The sequence below is a fragment of the Ascidiella aspersa genome, chromosome 7, assembly GCF_963924565.1.
Source record: "Ascidiella aspersa chromosome 7, kaAscAspe10.2, whole genome shotgun sequence".
Classification (NCBI taxonomy): domain Eukaryota; kingdom Metazoa; phylum Chordata; class Ascidiacea; order Phlebobranchia; family Ascidiidae; genus Ascidiella; species Ascidiella aspersa.
This window is the reverse complement of record NC_139453.1, coordinates 15,396,173-15,417,485: the sequence shown is the minus strand read 5'-3', so window position 1 is coordinate 15,417,485 and position 21,313 is coordinate 15,396,173. Positions and strand designations below refer to the sequence as shown.

At 35.9% G+C, this 21,313-nt stretch overlaps 1 protein-coding gene across 1 annotated transcript; it reads right to left on the bottom strand.

Moving 5' to 3' along the window:
- Positions 1 to 8,124: 8,124 nt before the first annotated feature.
- LOC146137995 (uncharacterized) lies at positions 8,125 to 18,607 on the bottom strand. Its single transcript, XM_083393263.1, has 15 exons — positions 18,527 to 18,607; positions 17,595 to 17,802; positions 16,970 to 17,323; positions 15,793 to 16,002; positions 14,810 to 14,923; positions 14,682 to 14,744; positions 13,347 to 13,575; positions 12,411 to 12,641; positions 11,713 to 11,844; positions 11,223 to 11,384; positions 10,340 to 10,636; positions 10,016 to 10,196; positions 9,519 to 9,696; positions 8,936 to 9,162; positions 8,125 to 8,657 (listed from the first exon to the last, which is right to left on the bottom strand). Exons 1-15 carry the CDS (start codon positions 18,600 to 18,602, stop codon positions 8,383 to 8,385), a joined length of 2,937 nt encoding a protein of 978 aa, XP_083249389.1. The 5' UTR covers positions 18,603 to 18,607; the 3' UTR covers positions 8,125 to 8,382.
- Positions 18,608 to 21,313: the final 2,706 nt, after the last annotated feature.

Genomic DNA, 21,313 nt, shown 5'->3' with positions numbered 1-21,313 from the left:
GTATCATTCCAACAATGCATTTGATTGGGTGCACATTTGTTTTTAGCGTTACCGAGCATAGCTTCACAGACTGTTTGATCATCACACAAGCATTCATCGGAAGCATCAAAACAGTCAATAATTTTATCACAAACCTGATTTTGCGATATCACTAGCCTTTGGTCCAAACACAAAAAACATTTGAATTTTCCGTCAACAAAGCAAATATCTGTGCCATCAGCACAATTGGCCTCGTCGTCATATATGTTTATTTGTGGTAATACGCAAGTTCCTTTTCTGCTTGTTCCTGGACATTTAAATCCTAATCCGCTTTCCTTTTCATCATCATCACAATGTAATTTATCGTCACAAAATTTAGGCGGCAAAATAAAATTACCGTTGCCGCACCTTGTTAAATGCATGTGGGTTTCCTCTTCACAAAGCCACTGACCATTTCCACAAACCCTGTCTTTTCGTTTCTTACATGGCCCAACAATTTGATGACAAGTCAAGTTTTTATAGAAGGCTTGTAAGTTTTTTTTTTCTATATCGTTTGAACAATGCCATACTTCAAATAACAAATAATTACAGGGCAGATTTCTGTTAACGCATTGTATTTTACCATCAGCCACTTGATTTTGACAAGTTGTGCAAAACAATTCGTCGCTTCCATCCAAACAGGCGAAGACGCCGTTGCATACCTCACGGTTACTAACGCACTGATCACCATTATTGCAATATACTAAACCCTCTTTACATGATTTACAATTTCTTTCATCACTCATATCTGTACATTGGTAAGAACCATCACATTGTCCAGAGTAGGGAAAGCATTTACCGTCTTCTCCATTACAATGTTTAGCAGATTCGCTGCAATTTGTGCAATTTTTTTCGTCACTTCCATCAGGGCAATTTGCCGTCCCATCGCACCACATGTTTAATCCAACACACTCCGATGCATCAAAGCACTTCTTCGCTACTTCGGCGCAAGATGTACAATTGTTCTCGTCACTGTTATCTTGGCAATTTTGCCATCCATCGCACCACCACTTTGCTAACACACACTCTTTTCCATCATTGCATTTCTTTGCATCACGATGGCAAGTTGTGCAATTTGTCTCATCGCTCCCATCATCACATTCACGTATTCCAATGCACCAATTGTTTTTCAGAACGCACTGTCTTCCATTACTGCACATTTTTGCTCCTTGTTGACAGCTTGTGCAATTATTTTCATCGCTTCCGTCGGCACAATCCCGAAATCCATTGCACCAAACGGTTTTGGGAAGGCAACTGTTATTATTAAGGCACATATTTGTGTTCGCGTTGCACGAGGTGCAATTTGTTTCATCGCTTCTATCGGCGCAGTCAATTAGTCCATCACACAACCAGCTCAAATGAACACATTTTAATTGATCATCACAAATTTTTGTTTCGCCGTTGCACTCTGTACAATTGTACTCATCGCTTCCATCGTCACAGTCCAGCTCCCAGTCGCACCACCATTTTGAATCCAAACATTCTGTCTTATCATTGCACATCATGGCCGGTTCGTTACAAGTTGTACAATTCAGTTCATCGCTTTCATCATTACACTGTATCGATCCATCACACCAAAAGTGCTCATCAACGCATTTTCTTCCATCATTGCACAACTTTGCTCCTTTATTGCAAGTTGTACAATTTATTTCATCACTTCCATTTTGACAGTCATATTCCCCATCACACTTCCATTTGGAAACAATACATTGCTTTTCATCAACGCACATTTCTGCTCCTTTGTTGCAAATGGTACAATTGTTTTCATCGCTTCCATCGCTGCAGTCGAGTAATCCATCACACCACCAACTTGAAAGAATGCAAATTTCAACATTTTGACACATTTTTGTTTCTTCATTGCAAGTTGTACAATTTATTTCATCGCTTTTATCGTCACAGTCTATTATAAAATTACACAGCCAACTTGTTCTTACACATTTTGTCGCGTTATCGCACATCTTTGCCCCATCATTGCATATTGTACAATTTATTTCATCGCTTCCATCTTCACAGTCAATTTCCCAGTCGCACCACCAATTTATATAAATACAACTATTACCATCATCGCAAAACTTTTCCCCATCATTGCAAGTCTTGCAATTCATTTCATCTCTTCCATCTTCACAATCTATTTCCCAGTCGCACCACCAATTTATATCAACACAGCCTTTATCATCATCGCAAAACTTTTCCCCATCTTTGCAAGTTGTGCAATTTATTTCATCGCTTCCATCTTCACAGTCAATTTCCCAGTCGCACCACCAACTCATATCAACACAACTTTTACCATCATCGCAAAACTTTGCCCAATCATTGCAAGTTGTGCAATTTGTTTCATCGCTTCCATCGTAGCAGTCAATTTCCCAGTCGCACCACCAACTTATATGAACACAACTTTTACCATCATCGCAAATCTTTTCCTCATCATTGCAAGTTGTGCAATTTGTTTCGTCGCTTCCATCTTCACAATCTATTTCCCGGTCGCACCACCAATTTATATCAACACAACCGTTTCCATCTTCGCAAAACTTTGCCCCATTATTGCAAGTTATGCAATTTATTTCATCGCTTCCATCTTCACAGTCAATTTCCCAGTCGCACCACCAACTTATATTAACACAACTTTTACCATCATCGCAAATCTTTTCCTCATCATTGCAAGTCTTGCAATTCATTTCATATCTTCCATCTTCACAATCTATTTCCCAGTCGCACCACCAATTTATATCAACACAGCCTTTATCATCATCGCAAAACTTTTCCCCATCTTTGCAAGTTGTGCAATTTATTTCATCGCTTCCATCTTCACAGTCAATTTCCCAGTCGCACCACCAACTCATATCAACACAACTTTTACCATCATCGCAAAAATTTGCCCCATCATTGCAAGTTGTGCAATTTATTTCATCGCTTCCATCTTCACAGTCAATTTCCCAGTCGCACCACCAACTCATATCAACACAACTTTTACCATCATCGCAAAAATTTGCCCCATTATTGCAAGTTGTGCAATTTATTTCATCGCTTTCATCTTCACAATCTATTTCCCGGTCGCACCACCAATTTATATCAACACAACCGTTTCCATCTTCGCAAAGCTTTGCCCCATTATTGCAAGTTGTGCAATTTATTTCATCGCTTCCATCTTCACAATCAATTTCCCAGTCGCACCACCAATTTATATCAACACAACTTTTACCATCATCGCAAAACTTTGCCCCATCATTGCAAGTTGTGCAATTTGTTTCATCGCTTCCGTCGTCGCAGTCCATTTCCCAATCACACTTCCAGGTTATATCAACACAGATCCCTCCATTGTCGCACATGAATTCTTCTTCGCTACAGTTAGCATTTGTAGGAATGCAAAACGCGAACAACAACAACCAAATAATTTGATTGATTTTCATTAGCATATTAGTCAACTTAGAAAACATCAGTGGTAAAATCTTTATGTTACCTATTCCAAAATAAAAAATAGTTGTTTTTTCTAGCGAAATCGTGCGCAAATGATCTGCACGTGTAAAAGGTTTGCAAAGTGGTTGTTTGGGTAAGGGTTTAATATATATGTTATAATCAAATAATGAAAAGTTAGATTGCTTTAAATATGACTTAATATTTTTAATTAAATCAATTTTGTAGAAAACACGGTACGAAAGTATGGTAGATGCGGCGTCAAATGAACACATTAAATAACAAGAAGAAAAGTTTTTGAAAAGTAATTCGCGGGCCGAATTTACCCTGGTGCGCGGGCCTGCGTTGACCTAGGCATGCTTTAGGTAAAATCAATCAGCAAAAAACACGACACAAAACAAGTACCAAATCGTAAGCAAAATATATAGGTGTTATATAGGTTGTATTCGGATATAGGTTGTGGTATGAAATGCCCTGCTCTATCAAATGCTTAAAACGATGTCACAAAATAAAGCTGTGGTTAAGTAAGCATTTACGTAAGTTTTTTAAGTAATAAATGCGAAGAAGAACTAACAAATTCCTGGAAAAACAAAATCATTTCACCAAAAAATAAATGCAGATGCCAATATCCCTTCTGCATTAAACAAAATGTCATTTATTTTTGAACGAATTTGTTTGTTCAAATCATTGTCATAGTGTCATACACGGACACCAGCAATGTTAAAGCAAACTAACCGTAGTTTTACAAGTTTGTACATTTGTGCGTTGTATTTAGTTCCGCTGTGTTGCATCATGCAGTAAGTGAAAATATGGTTCAAGCATTAGACATAAAAGTAGAATGAAATCGATTTCCGATTAAAACATAGTTCGTGATAATATAGGATAATTACTCGTCAGAGTAGGATCTATAAGCATTAAACAACCATTTTCCTAACCCGGAAACCAGCCAGAGTTGGATTTATAAGAGTTGACGTAAATGAACAAATTGGCCGAAAAAATGCGTACATTGGTTAAATTTAAAACAATTTACTAAAAATTTTTAAAAATTACGTTTCTTATTTTACTAATTTTTTACCGTTTAAACGACAGTTTGTCAGTCAAAAAAACGCCATGTACACTATTACATAAGTTGTGCTGTGTAAAATCAAATTTTCTGGAATGACAATGATTACCAAGCAATCTATAAATCACTTCATATAATTCGCAATTGTGACATAATAAACAGCTTAACACTTCATATAATTCGTAATTGCGACATAATAAACAGCTTAAATGTTCGATGCTGACGTACACAATTATATGGCCGAACTAAGTTTTAGATAAATAAAGCCACAGGTATCAACACACTGTTTAAATTTAATGTTTCTATTTATCTTAAAACACTGCCTGTAGAATACTGATCATTGTGACTATAAAACATAATATTCGCATAGGTGGGCGCGAGTTTCGATAAATTGTGTCAAGGTGGCGCGGCCCCTAATGTTTAAGAACACCTTCCCAAGACCTAGAAAAAGTAGATTGACGCAAAACAAAATACAGTCAAAGTAAGCAAAAGTATGTCATTTTCGCGGACTATGCCTGGATGCGCCCCTGTTAGGGTAAGGGTTTATATATATATATATATATATATATATGTTATAATTGGGCAATTATTTTTTGACTTGTCAAAAAAGTCAAATTTTTTTCAAAATTTACACGTTAAGTCAAAATTTGTCAAAATTGTTTTAAGTCAAAATCGATTAAAAATGCACATAAATCGTTTACAAAATTTAAAAAATGTATAGTCATATTAATTTATTTTTGTATGCTACGAAATTAAGTACGCTACGAAATTAAGGCAGATGAGTCGTCAAATTACCGCATAAAATTAAGAAGAAAAATGAAAATGTTTTTCCAAGGTAAATCGCTGGCTAAATTTATTTTCTTAGCTGTTGGCACTGGTGGTCCGCGGGCCCGCTTTAGCCTATGCCTACTTTAGGACAATCTTCTATTATCATAATACAGCGGATTTGCTAATTGTTTATGGTAGTAAAAACAATCAGCAAGCACCACGACATAAAACAATTAACAAACCCTATGCAAATTATATATGTGTTCACTCTTGGTTAACGCAAGTATATTTTTGTCAAGCATATTTCATTACAAAAACATTATCCTCAGTTTTATAAAGAATTTCATTGAGCTTGATAGAGCTTTACCATTGATATAATTTTTTCATTCTTGTTAAATGATCCAGTAAGCATTCACAAATCTAGATAAACAATAACAAAAACTCGTTTCAAGCTACTTATGGGTTGTATATTCTACTGATTTAGGTATAATATGAAATACTGCCCTGCTTTATCAAAAGCTCAAAACGATATCAACAAGTTAGGCTGTAGTTTTTTCTATCTAATAAATGCAAAAAAGAAGAAATAAACTGCCGGAAAAAATCATTCCACCATTGATGCAGATACCAATATCCCTTCTGTACTAAACAAAACGTCAATTATTTTTGAAGTAATTTTATCTGTTAAAACCATTGTCATAGTGCCATACACGGACACCAGCAATGTTAAAGCAAGTAACCTTAGTTTTACAAGTTTGTACATGTGTGTGTCGTATCTAGTTCCGCTGCGTTGCATCATGCAGCAAGTGAAAGTATGACTCCAGGATTAAGACATGAAATTAGAATAAAATCAATATCCGAATAAAACATAGATCGGGATAAAATAGGATTAGTAGCTAGTTGGAAATTTGAAATAAGGTATAAATCAGAATAAAACCCTATAACCCGTCAGAATAAGGTCTATATAAACACCCATTCTCCCACCCCCCAAAACATCCCCTAATTTCATCAATAATCCTTACAAACCCAATTTTAACCCAACTAATTATTCACCTCTAGCCCAAACGTCAAGCAGTTGCCAAACCCCAGGTCGATCTATATCCTCTCCATAATGTTGGACCTATTGGTGTTTTACCGACTATGTTAGTTAATTACGGCTACAATAAGCGCGATAACTTGCCAAATCTACCTAAATTTTACGCAGTTGACATAAATATAGGCGTTATACAAGTATGCCAAGGATATAAATATTCAACTTGGGGGTATATATATGCAAACACGTAGCCTACTCCCGGTGAATCCTTGGCTGTCACAAATCATAGAATGTAATCTGGTCATCAGTTGCTTGATTAGTAATATATAACTCGAGCAACAGAAAAATGTTTCTTTCGACGCTGCATGTTCGGTAAATGTATGCATAAAGCATACATTGTAAAACAGAAAAGTTTCTATGCTGTTTGGCACTGATTGTATCTGAAATTGTTTAACTAAATGCTTCCCTATATTAAGAGTAACTATATTAGTGAGCTACTATGCCCTTATTGCTTCGAAGAACAGGTATCCGGCGGACAAACATGTCAAATATATTTAAAGTCCAGACGAAATACCCAGCGCTGCCTAGGTTAAAAAGTATTTACAGGCAGTTGCCGAACTGGTAAAGGATAGTGTTGTCGGGAAAGTTAAATAATTACAGCTGCAATAAGCGCAATAATTTGCAAAATCTTCCTGAAATTCCAGTGGAAGGCAATAAAATGACTTTTTCTCTTATGCCATGCCTAAATGTTGCACTATGTGTTTTTTCCAAGCCTAAGCAGTAAAGACTTTGCTTATAGTTAAAACTTTTACCTTACTGTATAGCTAAAGCAATGTACGATGCATACGTACCCAAGAATCAGTGTTTTGTTTCTAAAATAAATGAATTTATGTCGTTATAAACGCAAATGACGCGAGCGAGCGTGCAAATTTTTTAAACAGTTTGGGAACCGCTTCTCTATAGTGCGGGTACTTATACATAAATCTCGTCAGGGGTAGTGTGCTTTTCAACCTACTTTTGCCTTATGAATATTTGTGAAAAACCGTGGCGTAGCCTAACTAATTTCATAAGTGTTTAAAACACTTTTGCAGCTGACTTACCGTGCAGCTGACTGGAAGGTCTATTGCAGTGGTTCTCAACCTTTTTTAGCTTACGGACCAGTGAAATTTCAATACAAATTTTGCGGACCGGTGGACCTTTAAAAATTAAAATCAACCCAAAATGTAATTACTACAAAAGTATGCAACTTAAAAGCAAAGACTGCAAATTTCAATTAAATTAGCAATTTTCTGCTGTCTTTCTTATATCATACGTGGTATACGAAAGTTTTTCTCGTACAACTATCTTAAAGTAGAAGGCTTCAACGATGTGTAGCCTACTTATAAACCGTTGGGCACAACACTGCTCATTGTAACGTAGGGTAAGTCCAAAGTAGACAATTAACTTTATGTTACGTCACAATGCTGCAAATTACTAAACTGGCGAAGTTCTTAATTTGGTGAATAAGCTTTTAACATCTTGCATTTTGCAATTGAGATATAACATTGTAAATATTTGGCGGACCGGCAGAAAAGTTGACGCGGAGTTGCACTGGTCCGCGGACCAGCGGTTGAGAACCACTGGTCTATTAGACTTATCGCTGCTTCGGCCGTATGGCACACGAATCCGTTTCTTCTGAGTACTACTTCAATTTCAGCGCAACCAGAGAATAAACATTGCTTACTTACTCCCTTACTTACTTACTTTTGTGCTTAAAGTGTGTATCACAAACATTTATTTCTGTGTATATTAGTGTCTAAGTGAGACAGATGACCGAACACAGCGTGGTCCAACTGCAGGCCCGCGAGTTCAGCTTTTTTGGCCCGCGAACTGATAGTCAGCTTTGGTTCAATCTGGCAATATCACTTCAATTTTTGTTTTTTTAATTTTTTGGTGTTGAAATTATTTCATAACTACCGAACTGAACAAATAGATTATGTAATTTAAAAACATTGGCCGGCAAGATAAAATAAACCTTGTTTTTGGCCCGCGATGAAAAGAAGTTGGACCACCCTGACCGAACACATGAAATACAAAGCAATTGGCTTTCGCTTTACAGATTCGTTGAAGATATTTGCTGTGAGCTTTTCGTTGGAGGTGAAGCTTTTTTTTTCTTTTTGTTCTTGATCGTTTTGAAAATAATCTCCCAAATGTTTGAATATATAATTGGATTGAGTGCGCTGTTGATAGGCAATAGAACGATCGCTGACACAGCGTATGCCACGCTGGGAACTTGAACTCCACTAAAGTTGATAAAGGCCATGATGGTAATAGGAACCCAACAACAAAAGTCGGTTACCACAAGCCGAAGTACTTTCCTCTGAATTCCTACAAATAACATGTGTAATTTGCACCTAAATAACCTTAAACGTGCTAATAATGTGCTGAAACAGGAAATGGACACGGGTTATTGGTATGTCAATATAAATCAGGGTCCTTTGCTGAGATTATGTTAGCTTTACTAACTGAGATATATTAGCATTTTTATGGATGAGCAAAGAAACAAATAGCTAGTGATAAGATTCGAACTTAAAACCTAACGAACGTGCAAACTTATTAAAGGAGGAATGTGAAATTAAATTACGCTCCTTTTGCATTTTACGTACGTTTTGTTTGACTATTTGCTTTGCCTTTTGCCGCATTGGTGATCCTTGTGTTTTCTTTTCGAATTGCATTTCCAGTAACAGATTTTACGTAAATAGCCACGTAGGCAGAGGCGACATAAACAAAAGCTATAAAATTGAAAGTGGTTATAGCGATAGAAAACGACCAAGCCGTGTCTCTTGTTGTCACGAATATCTTCGGTATGCACACGCTACTTTCACTGTAATATCTGTGCAAGAAATAATGTCATTTTTATTATTTAAGCAATGCATCACACTCAAATCTTGCTATTGTTACCCCGGGACTCAATGTTTATGAAATTATTATTGTTGGTATTTTTTAAAGGTATAAATGTTAGGGGTCGGCGGTTTGAAGTGAGACCCCACCATTTTGTTATGTTTAGCATAAAAGTCTAACGGAAGCCAAAATAGGTAAGAACACGTTAATGTAACTTTTTTATACTCTTTCAGTACTACATCTACATACAGTAGAAGTACGGATTACAATGGGTTTGTTAAATATTCTTCCCTATAGTTAAATAATTTTTTTTCGAATAATGTTAAATATTTTTAGTTTTACATTTACCCGAAGTAGTTGATAAAGTTAAAATTCGGCAAATGAAGTTTCGTTGAATTAAATATCTCTTGCAATTGGAACCAGCTTGAGGCTCCTCGTATATTTGTTATTAGAGGCTGAAATGTCACTGCTTCTGATCTGTTATATGTTGCATAGGGTACAAATCGATCCAAAAAATGTTTGAAATCTAAATAAAAAGTTAAATAGTACTAGTTTAGTTAAACACCTAACCCAATAGTTTTTATAAGGCTTTAATACGATGGATTATACCCAACTCATTAAAATGACTAAAAGATACCACGTTATAATTTTAAATCTACAAAAAGGTGTCCCTTAACTAAATATAACATTAAAAATAGCTCTCAATTGAATCGTAGTTTCGTTATGTATTTTCATAAAACATTATAAACGTAACATTCATACCGTAACGTGAAAAATAGTGTTTTTAACTACAGGCCAACGTATATTAACGTTATTGCGATTCCTTTGTCGTCTTATAGACTTACTTGAAAATCCAACAATTGCGTTCGAGAAAAATGGATTGTTCTCTATAAGTGCGGTCCTGCTGAAGGTACTTTGGAATTGATAACTGATTGGAAGAAATGCCAGAATAGCACTAATCAACCAACAGAGCATTATAAGAAGTATCGCTATTCTCGGTTTTGGCGTAGTTATTGATCTAAGCGGCTGAAAAGCAAAATATAGTCGTTATGTTTCTACTGAAATAGATCAAATATACACTACAAATGCGCAAACACATACAACCGAGCTAATTTTTAAAGAATGGCTTATGTTTCATTTCAAAAGAACAAATCAACGAAATAGCTTACATTAAAAATTGTGTACAGTCTGAATGACGTCAATAAAATCATTGTCATAACCGACGATTCGCTTGAGAGAACAACCAAAATCCCCAAAGCCGTACACGTGTTGCCTGACCTCCAGGCAAGGTCATTCGAGCAATAAACCCCGCTGTATTGAACTCCAGCAGATCCGAGAATAATGAGATAAATTCCCATCAGTATGTCAGACACCGCTAGATTTAACACGAGTAAGTGATTGATTCGAAGTGACGTAGATGACGGGTCCATCGACCAAAGTATACGAAGAGTAGTAACTAAAACAACCTGTTCAAAAACAGTTTAGTGTTATGAAAAATGATATAGTTTAGTACTTTAGTGAATCATTATTGAATGAAGAAATATTGTAGGTCGAACCGATTATACAGCTTTATCAAAATTAACATATAGCCATAACAAATATATATTTTTGGGGAATTTTGTCGTTTTAAAATAGAGAATATCCGAATTTGTGCATACATTTTTGCCTATATTATTACTATATTAAGATTAAAATTTAAAAAATGCAATGTCCAATACGTGTTGATGTTTATAAATGTTACAATACATGCATAATATGAACTTGTGATTAGGGCGATTATTTTGTAATTTGGCAAAAAAGTCAAAAATCGGTGAAAGTTTGTCAAAACAGTTTTATCGCCAAAATGTTTTACAAATGCAATGTATTTAAATCGATGTATTATGATATGTCAAAAACTTTTCTTTTAGACTTCAGGGCGAAAAGTTCTCATTTTTTAGGTCAAAAATATTTGTGCAAGTTATTATAAAAAAGATAAACATTGGAGGAATAAGTGCCTTGTAAAAATAATTTTTTGTTTCACGGCTTGTTTATAAAAAAGATGAAATAACATACCGAGTTTCCAACCAGGGCAAGGATTCCCATTATCCACACGAGAACGCGTAAAACGGGATTCGCTATGAGTTCGTAACGAGACGAAAGAACATTGTCGTCGTTTGCTCTGTCAGAGGGACATTCGTCACTCCAATCGCTACAATCTCCAACTCCGTTAAACATCTGTGTTGGTTTGTTAATTTTTACATAAATCTGGCAGCATTGATAGGCTCCATGAAACACATAACATTTACAAAATAGTATAGGCTGTCAAAAATATTGATTTGTTGAGGACAATATGACTTTTAGCCAAAACAATTCCCTTCCTATCATACACCGACGATTAGAAAGTAAAACAAGTTTAGTATTTTCGTTTAGTTTTGGCGAACAATTGACCTTACTTTCAAACATAAGCAAGTGTATACACATACTGTCCGAATGATAAATACAAATACGTTTATTAATTTTATTTAATCAAAATGTTAATAAAATGCGCTAAATTAGGTATCACCTGCCGAGCTCTAACGAACAGCGGTTGACCGTTTTCACAATAGAACCTTTTTGTTGTTGTGCAATTTAATTCATCACTGCTGTCATCACAGTTAATCACAAAGTCGCACTTTTCGCGTTCTGCTATAGACTCCTAGTAATAAAAAAACAAATTTTAATAAAAAATACATCAGCATTTTGAAATGACTAGGATGTTTGTTGATTAGAAATTACTGAATTATAAAGAAAATGAGAAATAAACTAATTTTTGGAAACTTGCTATACTGACCATGCCGCTAGAAAATCCATTGTTGAAAATAATTTACTAGACACTTTTTTAATTTTTTAGAGTCGACGTACCAAAGCTACGTCGTACCATGACGTAATAAGACATAAAAAAAGAAAAATGCTGTTATCGACCAAACTTTCGGGCATATATGAAACTTAAACTGAGTCCTAATCACCGAAGAAAATTATAGCTTACATAAAAATATACGTGGTACAAATATTAATGTTGGGGTATAGCCTGACACCTCAACCCAACAAGGCGTAAGATTGCATTAAAAAAGTGTCAACAGCAAGCGCGAAAATCACTATTTTACTATTGTTGAGTATTGCTCGCGCCCCCTCACCCCAAATAATTGTTTAACGTACCTCTAGGGTGGCGCACCACTGAATAAAAACCACTGACTTCGACCAACAATTAGTAAACGGACTCGCCTTTGTTCCATTCAGTGCTGAACATTGATATCTTCCGCGGCAATTGCTTTCGTCAAGTCCATGGATGCAATCTGTGTATCCATTGCACCTTTGAACCTTTAGGATGCTGACTTTACCGTCCATGGCTGAACAGCTGAACCGAGTCGGGCATTTTCCCTCGTCGTTGCGAATGACGTAACTGTCTCCGCAGTCAAGTATTCCGTCGCATAGCTTGGTTATATTTATTTTTAGCTGTAAATAAAACATGCAGGTATTATTATCTCCTTTCTACATTACCCGGAGTAATCTATTATTGAGCATTAAAAATATATATGGTTAAAGAAAGTGTACAAACTTTTTCTGCAGCATTCCACCCATGATGTTAATTTTTGCAAATCTGAAGTGGTCAGAGGGGCTTTAGACGAGTTAGACGAGTTAAGATTGTGGCTACTATAAAGTCGCTGTCTACAAGAATGTACGCCCAAAATTGAACGTTGACAACTTATTATCAATACAGCTATACTTGTTTAACACCTGAAGTGAAGGTGCTAATTTATGCGGACCGAACGATTAGAAACTCCTAATGAAAAATGAGAACTGTTTTAATGAAAAATGAGAACCTTTTATAAATGAGGTTTAAACATATTTCAGTCACATTAACTGATTAGGATACAAGTGCGTATCGAAACGTCTTTATAAGATGATGTCGATTTACTGGACTTTTCTTACTTACATTTTTTGTACTAAACTAAACTAGAGTATATCTCCTTCTGTTCTTTAAATAAATACCTTTATTTCCCCCAAAAAATATTAAAATGTAGTTAAAAAATACCATTGTTTTAATGACTTGTCAATTGCTTTACTTAAGTGCACTTTAGTTATTTTCTTTAAATGACTTTACTTTAGTATTTTGGACTAATGACTTTGCTTGGACTAGTCATTTAGTCCAAAACTTACCACTGTCCCATTTCCTCGACAGTTAAATGAGTCGCGCGTTCTATCCGGTAGGGAGCAATCGACATCTGAAGAGTTGTGAAATGAATCACTTTTGTTGGTTTGGCAGTTTCCAAAACATTCGTCCTCCGCTGGATAGTCGTACTTATAACGTAAAGCTTGACACTCTGTTTCATCATCGCAATAAGTCGCTGTTTTTTGGAAGCAAGTGTTGTTGGCAAGATGAGAACATCTGCAGAATCGTCATATATGATATATTAATTTTGTTTCAAAGAAATAGAACTTGTTAATTAACTAATTTTAAAATGCTATATTGGTGTATACACGAACATAAACACCAAACTAATGTATTTTTTGCATATTACATTTATATTTTAAACTAAGTTATTTCAAAAAGCTTAAATATTTTTAAAATTGTACAAAATCTCGGAGAACGATTTGTGGTAAACCATACAGCACTAATACTTTAGTGCTCTTAGTGCTCTATGGGTATACGAAATTAAAAAAAATACCCAGTCCCTATTCTTAACCTACATATGAATTACTGATAGCTTTTTGCGCGAAAAGCCACATTTGATTTAATATAGATACCTCTAGTTTAGGATTTGCATAAAATCATAAAAGACCGCGTGTTTATTAAATTGGGCAATGTTAATTTAGTCGTATTGGTTTCAAGGGTTTATTCGTAAAATAGAGCATATATATTGTACGTTAGTGCTTTTTAACGAGGTGTAACTTTAGGTTTTACCAACATTATTTATGGGTGTATTACCTTGATGGGGTGTACTACCGGGAGGTACAGGAAACCACAATATCATAAGCGTATGATATTGCATCACAATAAATTGACAGGTTTATGACCAGATTCGCTGGACTGTAGCCTACAATACATGCTGCAACTTAAGAATACCTAGCTATTCAACTTGTATAGGAATACGTAGCTACAGTAAGGTAGGCCTACTCGAAACAGGCTACTACCTCGCCTTGCTGAAATGGCTGATGAAATTGAACAGCAACGCTCACACTAAGGATTTTGTTCGTATGTTTCTAAGTTAATGCATTGCGAAGTATGGTGTGTACAAGTTCTTCAGCAAACATAAAAGTGTACTATTCCCAAAAAAGGATGTCAATTACTGCTATAGCCTATATAGGCTTATAGATATTATCGAACAGGTCGATGGGCAATTGGAATTGGCTTGTGTAAAACGTGAATTGTTCAGGGGGAATTACTTTTTTTGGCAAATCGCAAATGTATTTGGGTTAGTCATAAAAGATAAAACATTCCTAATGTTCTCTGAAGCGTTTTTAACGACATACACAAGTATAAAATGTACTAACCTGCACAGCTCCAATGGAGTAGTGACGTCAGCGCACGGCTTTGTTCCATCACAAAAGCTTACGCTGAGAATGCAATACACAAGGTTGAAAAAAAACTTTATATTGCGTAAATTATGCTGTGAACATACCTTTCATCAATGGCATCTGTGCAATCGATTTTACCGTCGCAAACATCACTTCGAATTATACATTCATTCTCACCGCACATCACTTGACCAGTTAAACAGGCAGAAGAATTTAATCTGAGTTCACGACAACATGATAAAATGTTAAAAAAGCTTTTTCAAAGGCTTTTCGCCATTTCGATAACATGTCAAAGGAAAACCTTATTCGGAAGCACAATTTAATGATACAAAAATTGCTTGGACGACTTAAAATAAAAATTGGTGATGTACAACAGGAATTCTTCTTCAACTATTGCCTTATGTAAAAATAAGTAGATCAGCAAACTTTTAGGCGATCTTAATATGCTTGTAATTTCGATTTAATCATACGATTCGGGTGTTAAAACAATCTATTATTTTTTCTGCGAAGTTCTTCGCAATATGACGTTTAAATCTAAAATTTCGTCTTCTCAATTTATCTACATCGAAGAAAATTTTTTGTCAAGTCAATATGGTGTCTTGCCTAAAGGGAATTAGTAAACGTATAACCATAGGAAATTAGTAAACGCATAACTGTGTAACGAGCAAATAAACCTAAAAGAGGGCTTGTTTGACGGCAGATTTTGTTTACCGAGTTTTCCTTCAGCAAGAATGTGTTTTTTCAATTATATTAGTTATATTGTGACCGCATTGATCGCAAAAAGATGCAAGTTACTTTTGCATGACGATAAATATAAGAAACAACATTGAAAAAAATAACCCCTTATAAGCAAAGCATTGTGCAGCTTGTCTAAGAGTTTGGGATTTCCATTAAATAAGAGCCTTGCTCCGAAAGCTAGGCATGTCACATGTTTTGTCTTGATGAAAGCATGAACAACAAATAAACTGCACAGTTTGGCTAAATTATGGTCCCCAAAAATCTAACGCAAATTCAGCCCTTTACAAGCAGGGTGGACGCCTATGAATTGGGCTCTTATTTTGTATGTTATTTGCATTAACAAATTAACCTTTTTGTTTCCTCATTGGTACTAATTAGGGGCTTCACGACGTTATTGCATATACTTGGGATATCACCGTCACATAGGCATTCGTCAGCCAGATCAGGACAATCGAAGATTCCGTCGCATATGCTTTGCTTGTTTATAATCGTTGTACCGTCAAGACATTCAAAGCAGCGATCCGTGTTCAACTTTACTCCGTTTTCGTTGCGTATATCGCTGAAATAAATAAAATTTGTGAAACTTTTTTCTAATAAACAATTTCGAAGCTGAACCCCAGATTAAAAAATATAAATTGTTATTTTTGTTTGAAATGTTTATTTACTTTCTTCAGTTTATTCTTTTTCAAAATTACTTTAAAAACGAAGATTTAGTTAAAATATCAAATTTTAAGCTTTTGTGAGAAGATCGTTAATAAACAGTTATTGTCCATACTAAAATCACTTATTATAGACGTTTTATGGCTACCCCCATGTTCTAACACCAGCCGCAATATCGTTCGTTCATGTAGTTTTAATTAAAATTTCAACTTGGAATGACTCCAAACAGAACAAGTGCACACTTTGGCGTGACCATGCTAATTACTTTTTTGCATAGACATGATGACTTTATATTATTTCCTAATATATTTCCTTGGATTATGATTAACGCGTAATTTATAATTACTGTATCTATTTAGGGATCAGCAGATGGTGGCTACGGTTCTTCCTTTGTGGGTAACCCGCTTATTTTGCAACCGCACATTAGGCCTTGGTATCAACGAAATGTAATTGTAGTAAGGGGGAAAACAATAAAATATTACTCTTGTGTGAATATGTTGGTGGAAAAAAAGCAAGACGTGCCATATGGTTGCATTGCTATAAACATGCCTGTAGCCTGAGGAGTAAAAAATAACAGGACGGCTGGCGAAGTTTACCTGAAGTTATTTAACATATTTTTTATAGAAGCCAAAGTGAATATATAGCAAGTATGTATTATAAGTTACATCAAATCGGGTGCCCTGGTCTTCTAATGGAGTTTGTAATTACAAAAAACCTACTACGTTAAAATGAACTCTTTAATATTTTGTATTTCACACCACTAGGCTTTGATCAACTGTTATTTGTTTTTAGGACATGTTCTTTTGTTAAACACCATCAACTATACTCTGCCAACAACCATTTTGCTTCGGAAATCCATCACTTACGTTGCAATACCATTTGTACGTCCATCAGGCTCTCCGTAACATAAATCAGATCCGTCGTCGCAATCTTGAACCCCGTCCCAGAGCAGCAGTTGAGGCAGGTTGCATTTCAACGAATTCCTTACGCATTTAAAGCCCGGGCCGTTTGGCCAACTGTCCAAGGACGGACAGTCGTTACAAGTGTCCCGGTCACAGACAGTCGAACGTTTCAGGCAAGTTCTACCGTCCGGACAAAGAAAGTGCGTGGAACAGCCGTGGTCGCACGGGGAATAGCCAACGCAGGAAATCGCTCCGCTGCAAAACTGTTCCTCTTTCAGGAGACAAGTTTTGTTGATAGACGAGGCCATGTTGTTGCAACTAAATGTTTAACTTTTTTGTGAAATGCATAGGGCATAGGATATTTTACAAAACGAAAATTGCTTTAATTCAATGTTGGATTGAATCAAACCGTTTGATATTCGATGAACGATACATTGACATACGTGTACAAACACTGTTTTCTAGCCCTTTTAAATATGGGGATGTATTTTCGAGCCCTTTGAACCTGCGTAGCTCAGCCCTTTTGAACCTGCGTAGATTTATCAATCACGCAAGCTAGGTATATAATATAGAAATAAAAGCAGCTTACTGTACGACTGGATAGGTGAGGTTAAGGCTTATATTGGTGTAGGGGCTCATCTCGTCTAGTCCTTTTGGACAGTGAACCGTGTTGTCGCAAAAGTCTTTATTGTTTAATGTTGACCAACTAGTGCACTCCGACGGAAAAGCCATGTCAGGAAGATGCTGTATTTTCGGTGAATTCGATTTTCCTGGCATTCTGGGTGGTTTCATGCGTTCTGAAAGATGTAGCGTTCGATAAATTATATTAAATTAGTAGAACAATTCAGAAATGTTAACCAGAGATTCGAAATTCCAGAATGTTCACATGAGATTCAAACCAACGTCAAAACCTTTTCAGGGATTTGCCAATTTTGGTAAATTATAGTAAAAATAGCCCCTGAGACCAAAACAAATGTTTATCAAATATATAAAAGATGTGAAAAGTTGTGTTTGTATTATTTTAATTTTTTGTTAAAAATCCCCCTTTTCCTTATTTTTATCCAAACCGCAGAACTACGTTTAAAACAAATTACTATTATTTAAAATGCGTTCTAAGCAAACTATAGATTTTTGTAAGCAAAAAGTTTTTTTTCCAAACAGTATTTGCGCAATCCTTCAAAAAAAATTTAAGTCTCACATGATTTTACGATTCGATACGCAGTCTTTGTGCATTTCTACGGTACTTAATCGGCTAAATACATAAGTAGGTTGGAACAGAATATAGGACACAGTTGATTTCCATTATAATGGCAATTATATGAACAATAAAGTCATGCGTGATTAAACATGGCTGAATCGTTTGATGTGCTTCCCCTCCCGTCCTTGTATTCACCAATGGAGGACCTGCCATGCGATAAACCATTTTACACTGCGGTTTTTACCATTAAAAAGATTCGTTTACCTTGGCAATAGTACATTTAGGAAAAACGGAAAACTCAGTATATATATAACATCACTTACTTTTCCGTTTAGCGCGCATCGACGTCGAACTTAATATGACAATCATGATTAACAAAACCTCATAAAATATTCGCATTTTGGCATTACTTCTGCAACAAAGGACAAACCATAACATGTTTTTTTGAAAGGATAAGAATCAACATTCTGAATATGACAGACAAAACAACTTCGACAAACAATTTAGCGAGCATTTGCCTGATTTGCAAACTATCTCCTTTTCTCAGAGCTTTTTGTGTTTTGTTTATGTGTTCGACGGGGCAAATATGCGTATCCGGATTAGCCAACGGGTTAAATATATATGTGCATACGGTTTATAGGCCGATTCGATTTACTTTCACGACCTAAACTCCATTCTCCAAATGTTTATCAGTAGGCTTCTATCGACGAAGGATTTCGTGTTTCCTTTTCTTGGAAAAATGGCCACTACGTTAACAAAATGCGAATATTACAGGCTGGAGTTGTAACGCCATATACTGAAGGGATTTTAATTGAAAAAAATTAAAAGCGATTTTTGAACCGGCAAGGCGCAAAGCATTAAAATGCAGGCAATTTATTTGCGACTATTATAGCTGAAGGCGTCTTGCTTTTCAAATAAAAACACACCTGTATGACTTTTCTATAAGTCTAAATTTTAAAGCTGCGCTACGTTTAATTACATTGACACCTTTTTTTAGATATGAAACTGAACAGAAATCTATGTGTTGTCAAACAGACCTTATACAAGCTATAGCTATAGGCCTATAGCTATAGTCAAGTCAGGCTGCTTTTCACGGCACTTCTCGCCGAAGTCATGTGTGCATCGTCAAATTTTAGTTTTGCAGTTGTGCAATCCAGGTTGTATGCCCACCTCACGTTCGAATTTCTAGCAAAACGTTTTCCGTGATTTAAATAGACAAACAAATTGCGTTAAAAAAGAAAAAAGCACTGGTGTGTACCTGTCACAGAATGCAGACTGGCCGAACGAAAACACATAATGCAGAAGCGCCGAGATAAGACGTTGCATGCGCTACGCTGTGTAGCATAAAAATGCGTTTTTTAACACTGTTAAAATGCGTTTTTTAAACTTGACAAGACAATATTTAAAAAGAGACGTGGCGCATTTAGTACACAAAAAATATTTGCATACTTCTTCATGTAATAGCATTAATCAAAATGACTTTGACAAGACTTTAGGGCCAAATAAAAAAAAATAAGGCATTTATTAAGTTTTTAAAACTTGGTGTGAATTTGTCATGATGTGCACGGCGCCTTTAGGGTAAAACAATAACCTCAAACGGACTAAAACATACTACCAAGCTAAATAGATCATGCAAAAAGCGAAAGATTTTTGCGTTTACGTCGTTCAAACGCAAATATATTTTGGTTTTTAGCTTTTAGGTCGCGGACGTGGCGCATGTCTGTGTTTTGTTTGTAAACATATACATTATACACCGAGAGCAGTTGATAACACAACTTATTGGCCCTACCGAAATAAATTTATTTACTTTCTCGCTTGCAGCTATGCTGCAGATGTTGAAAGCGTACATCTTTATATATATAAAAGAGAAGATTTGTGAGAAGCCACGTCGTCGTCGACTAACAAAAGGAGTGGCGACTCCCCGTCGTGTGCTTGCCTCTCCCCGGGCGCGCGCGGACATATTGTTTTTTTTATAGTAACCAATTTTTAGTTTCAAGCGAGATTTTACTTACGTTCAAAGAAGTATGGTACCGGGATTACGTAAAAAGCACACCAGGTGTTATAATTCATGTTAACGAACGTGCGCAAAGTTCCAAGTAAAGACGTACGTTTAACAAGGCCAAATTTAGGCAGAGTTCGCAAAATATCGCGTTTGTTGTCGCAGTTTTAACAGTAATAAATTTATATTTTTTAACGGGTTACGGGTTTGTCTGACGTTGGACGCAGCTTAGCACCGGGATTACGTATTTGCCTAAATATACCCTATCAAGGAGGTCTAAACAATTGCTGCTACAACTTAAAGTTTTACGTCTAAGAGTTGTTCCCAATTGGCAAATGTTACTGGGTTTCGTTACTTGAAAGATGTGTGACATGCTGAGTTTGCAAAGTATCGTGTGCAGCGGTTTGAACACTAAGCACATTGTCTTTTCGAACGGGACTTTCTTTCGTTGGATGCATGGTACCTACCGGGATGACGCATTTGCTTGTTTCGCGCAATTTGAACAATTGGTGCTACGACTATTTAAGGTTTGTTGGTAATTTTTGATCGACATATGTCAAGGGTTTTCGTTACGTAAAATGTGCGAGACGTTTAGCCAAGGTTGTGTGTTTAGTAGCTCCATTTAAAAAAGACAAAACGTTGCAATTTGGTATGATGTTAAATGTATTTTTTTAATTATCGGCTATAACATGTGGCTTCCGGAAAAAGATTATACAATGCTGGCAACACGTGATTAGTGATTAAATGGTCAGAGCGCGTTCGCGCCTTACCCTTAGTGACCTATTTCAGACACAAAAATGCTTTTTATACGTTAATTTTACACTGTTTTAACCAAATGCAAAAATAAATGGCAATTTACGGAAACCAAGAATTAGATCTTTAGAGCCACGCAGATAAATCACATAATTGAACACGCCATTCCATTAATGCCGCTTTCACATAGGCTGTGGAGTGTTACTCTGATTGTGGGGAAGCATTAGGTTAACCTTTTTTTTCGTCACACGATATGACATGGTTTGACACACATCACTTGATTTAAAATTTCTATTTAGTGACACGCAGTGTAAACGTTTAGGCATAAGCAAATTTGTTATGACATTACAAAAATATG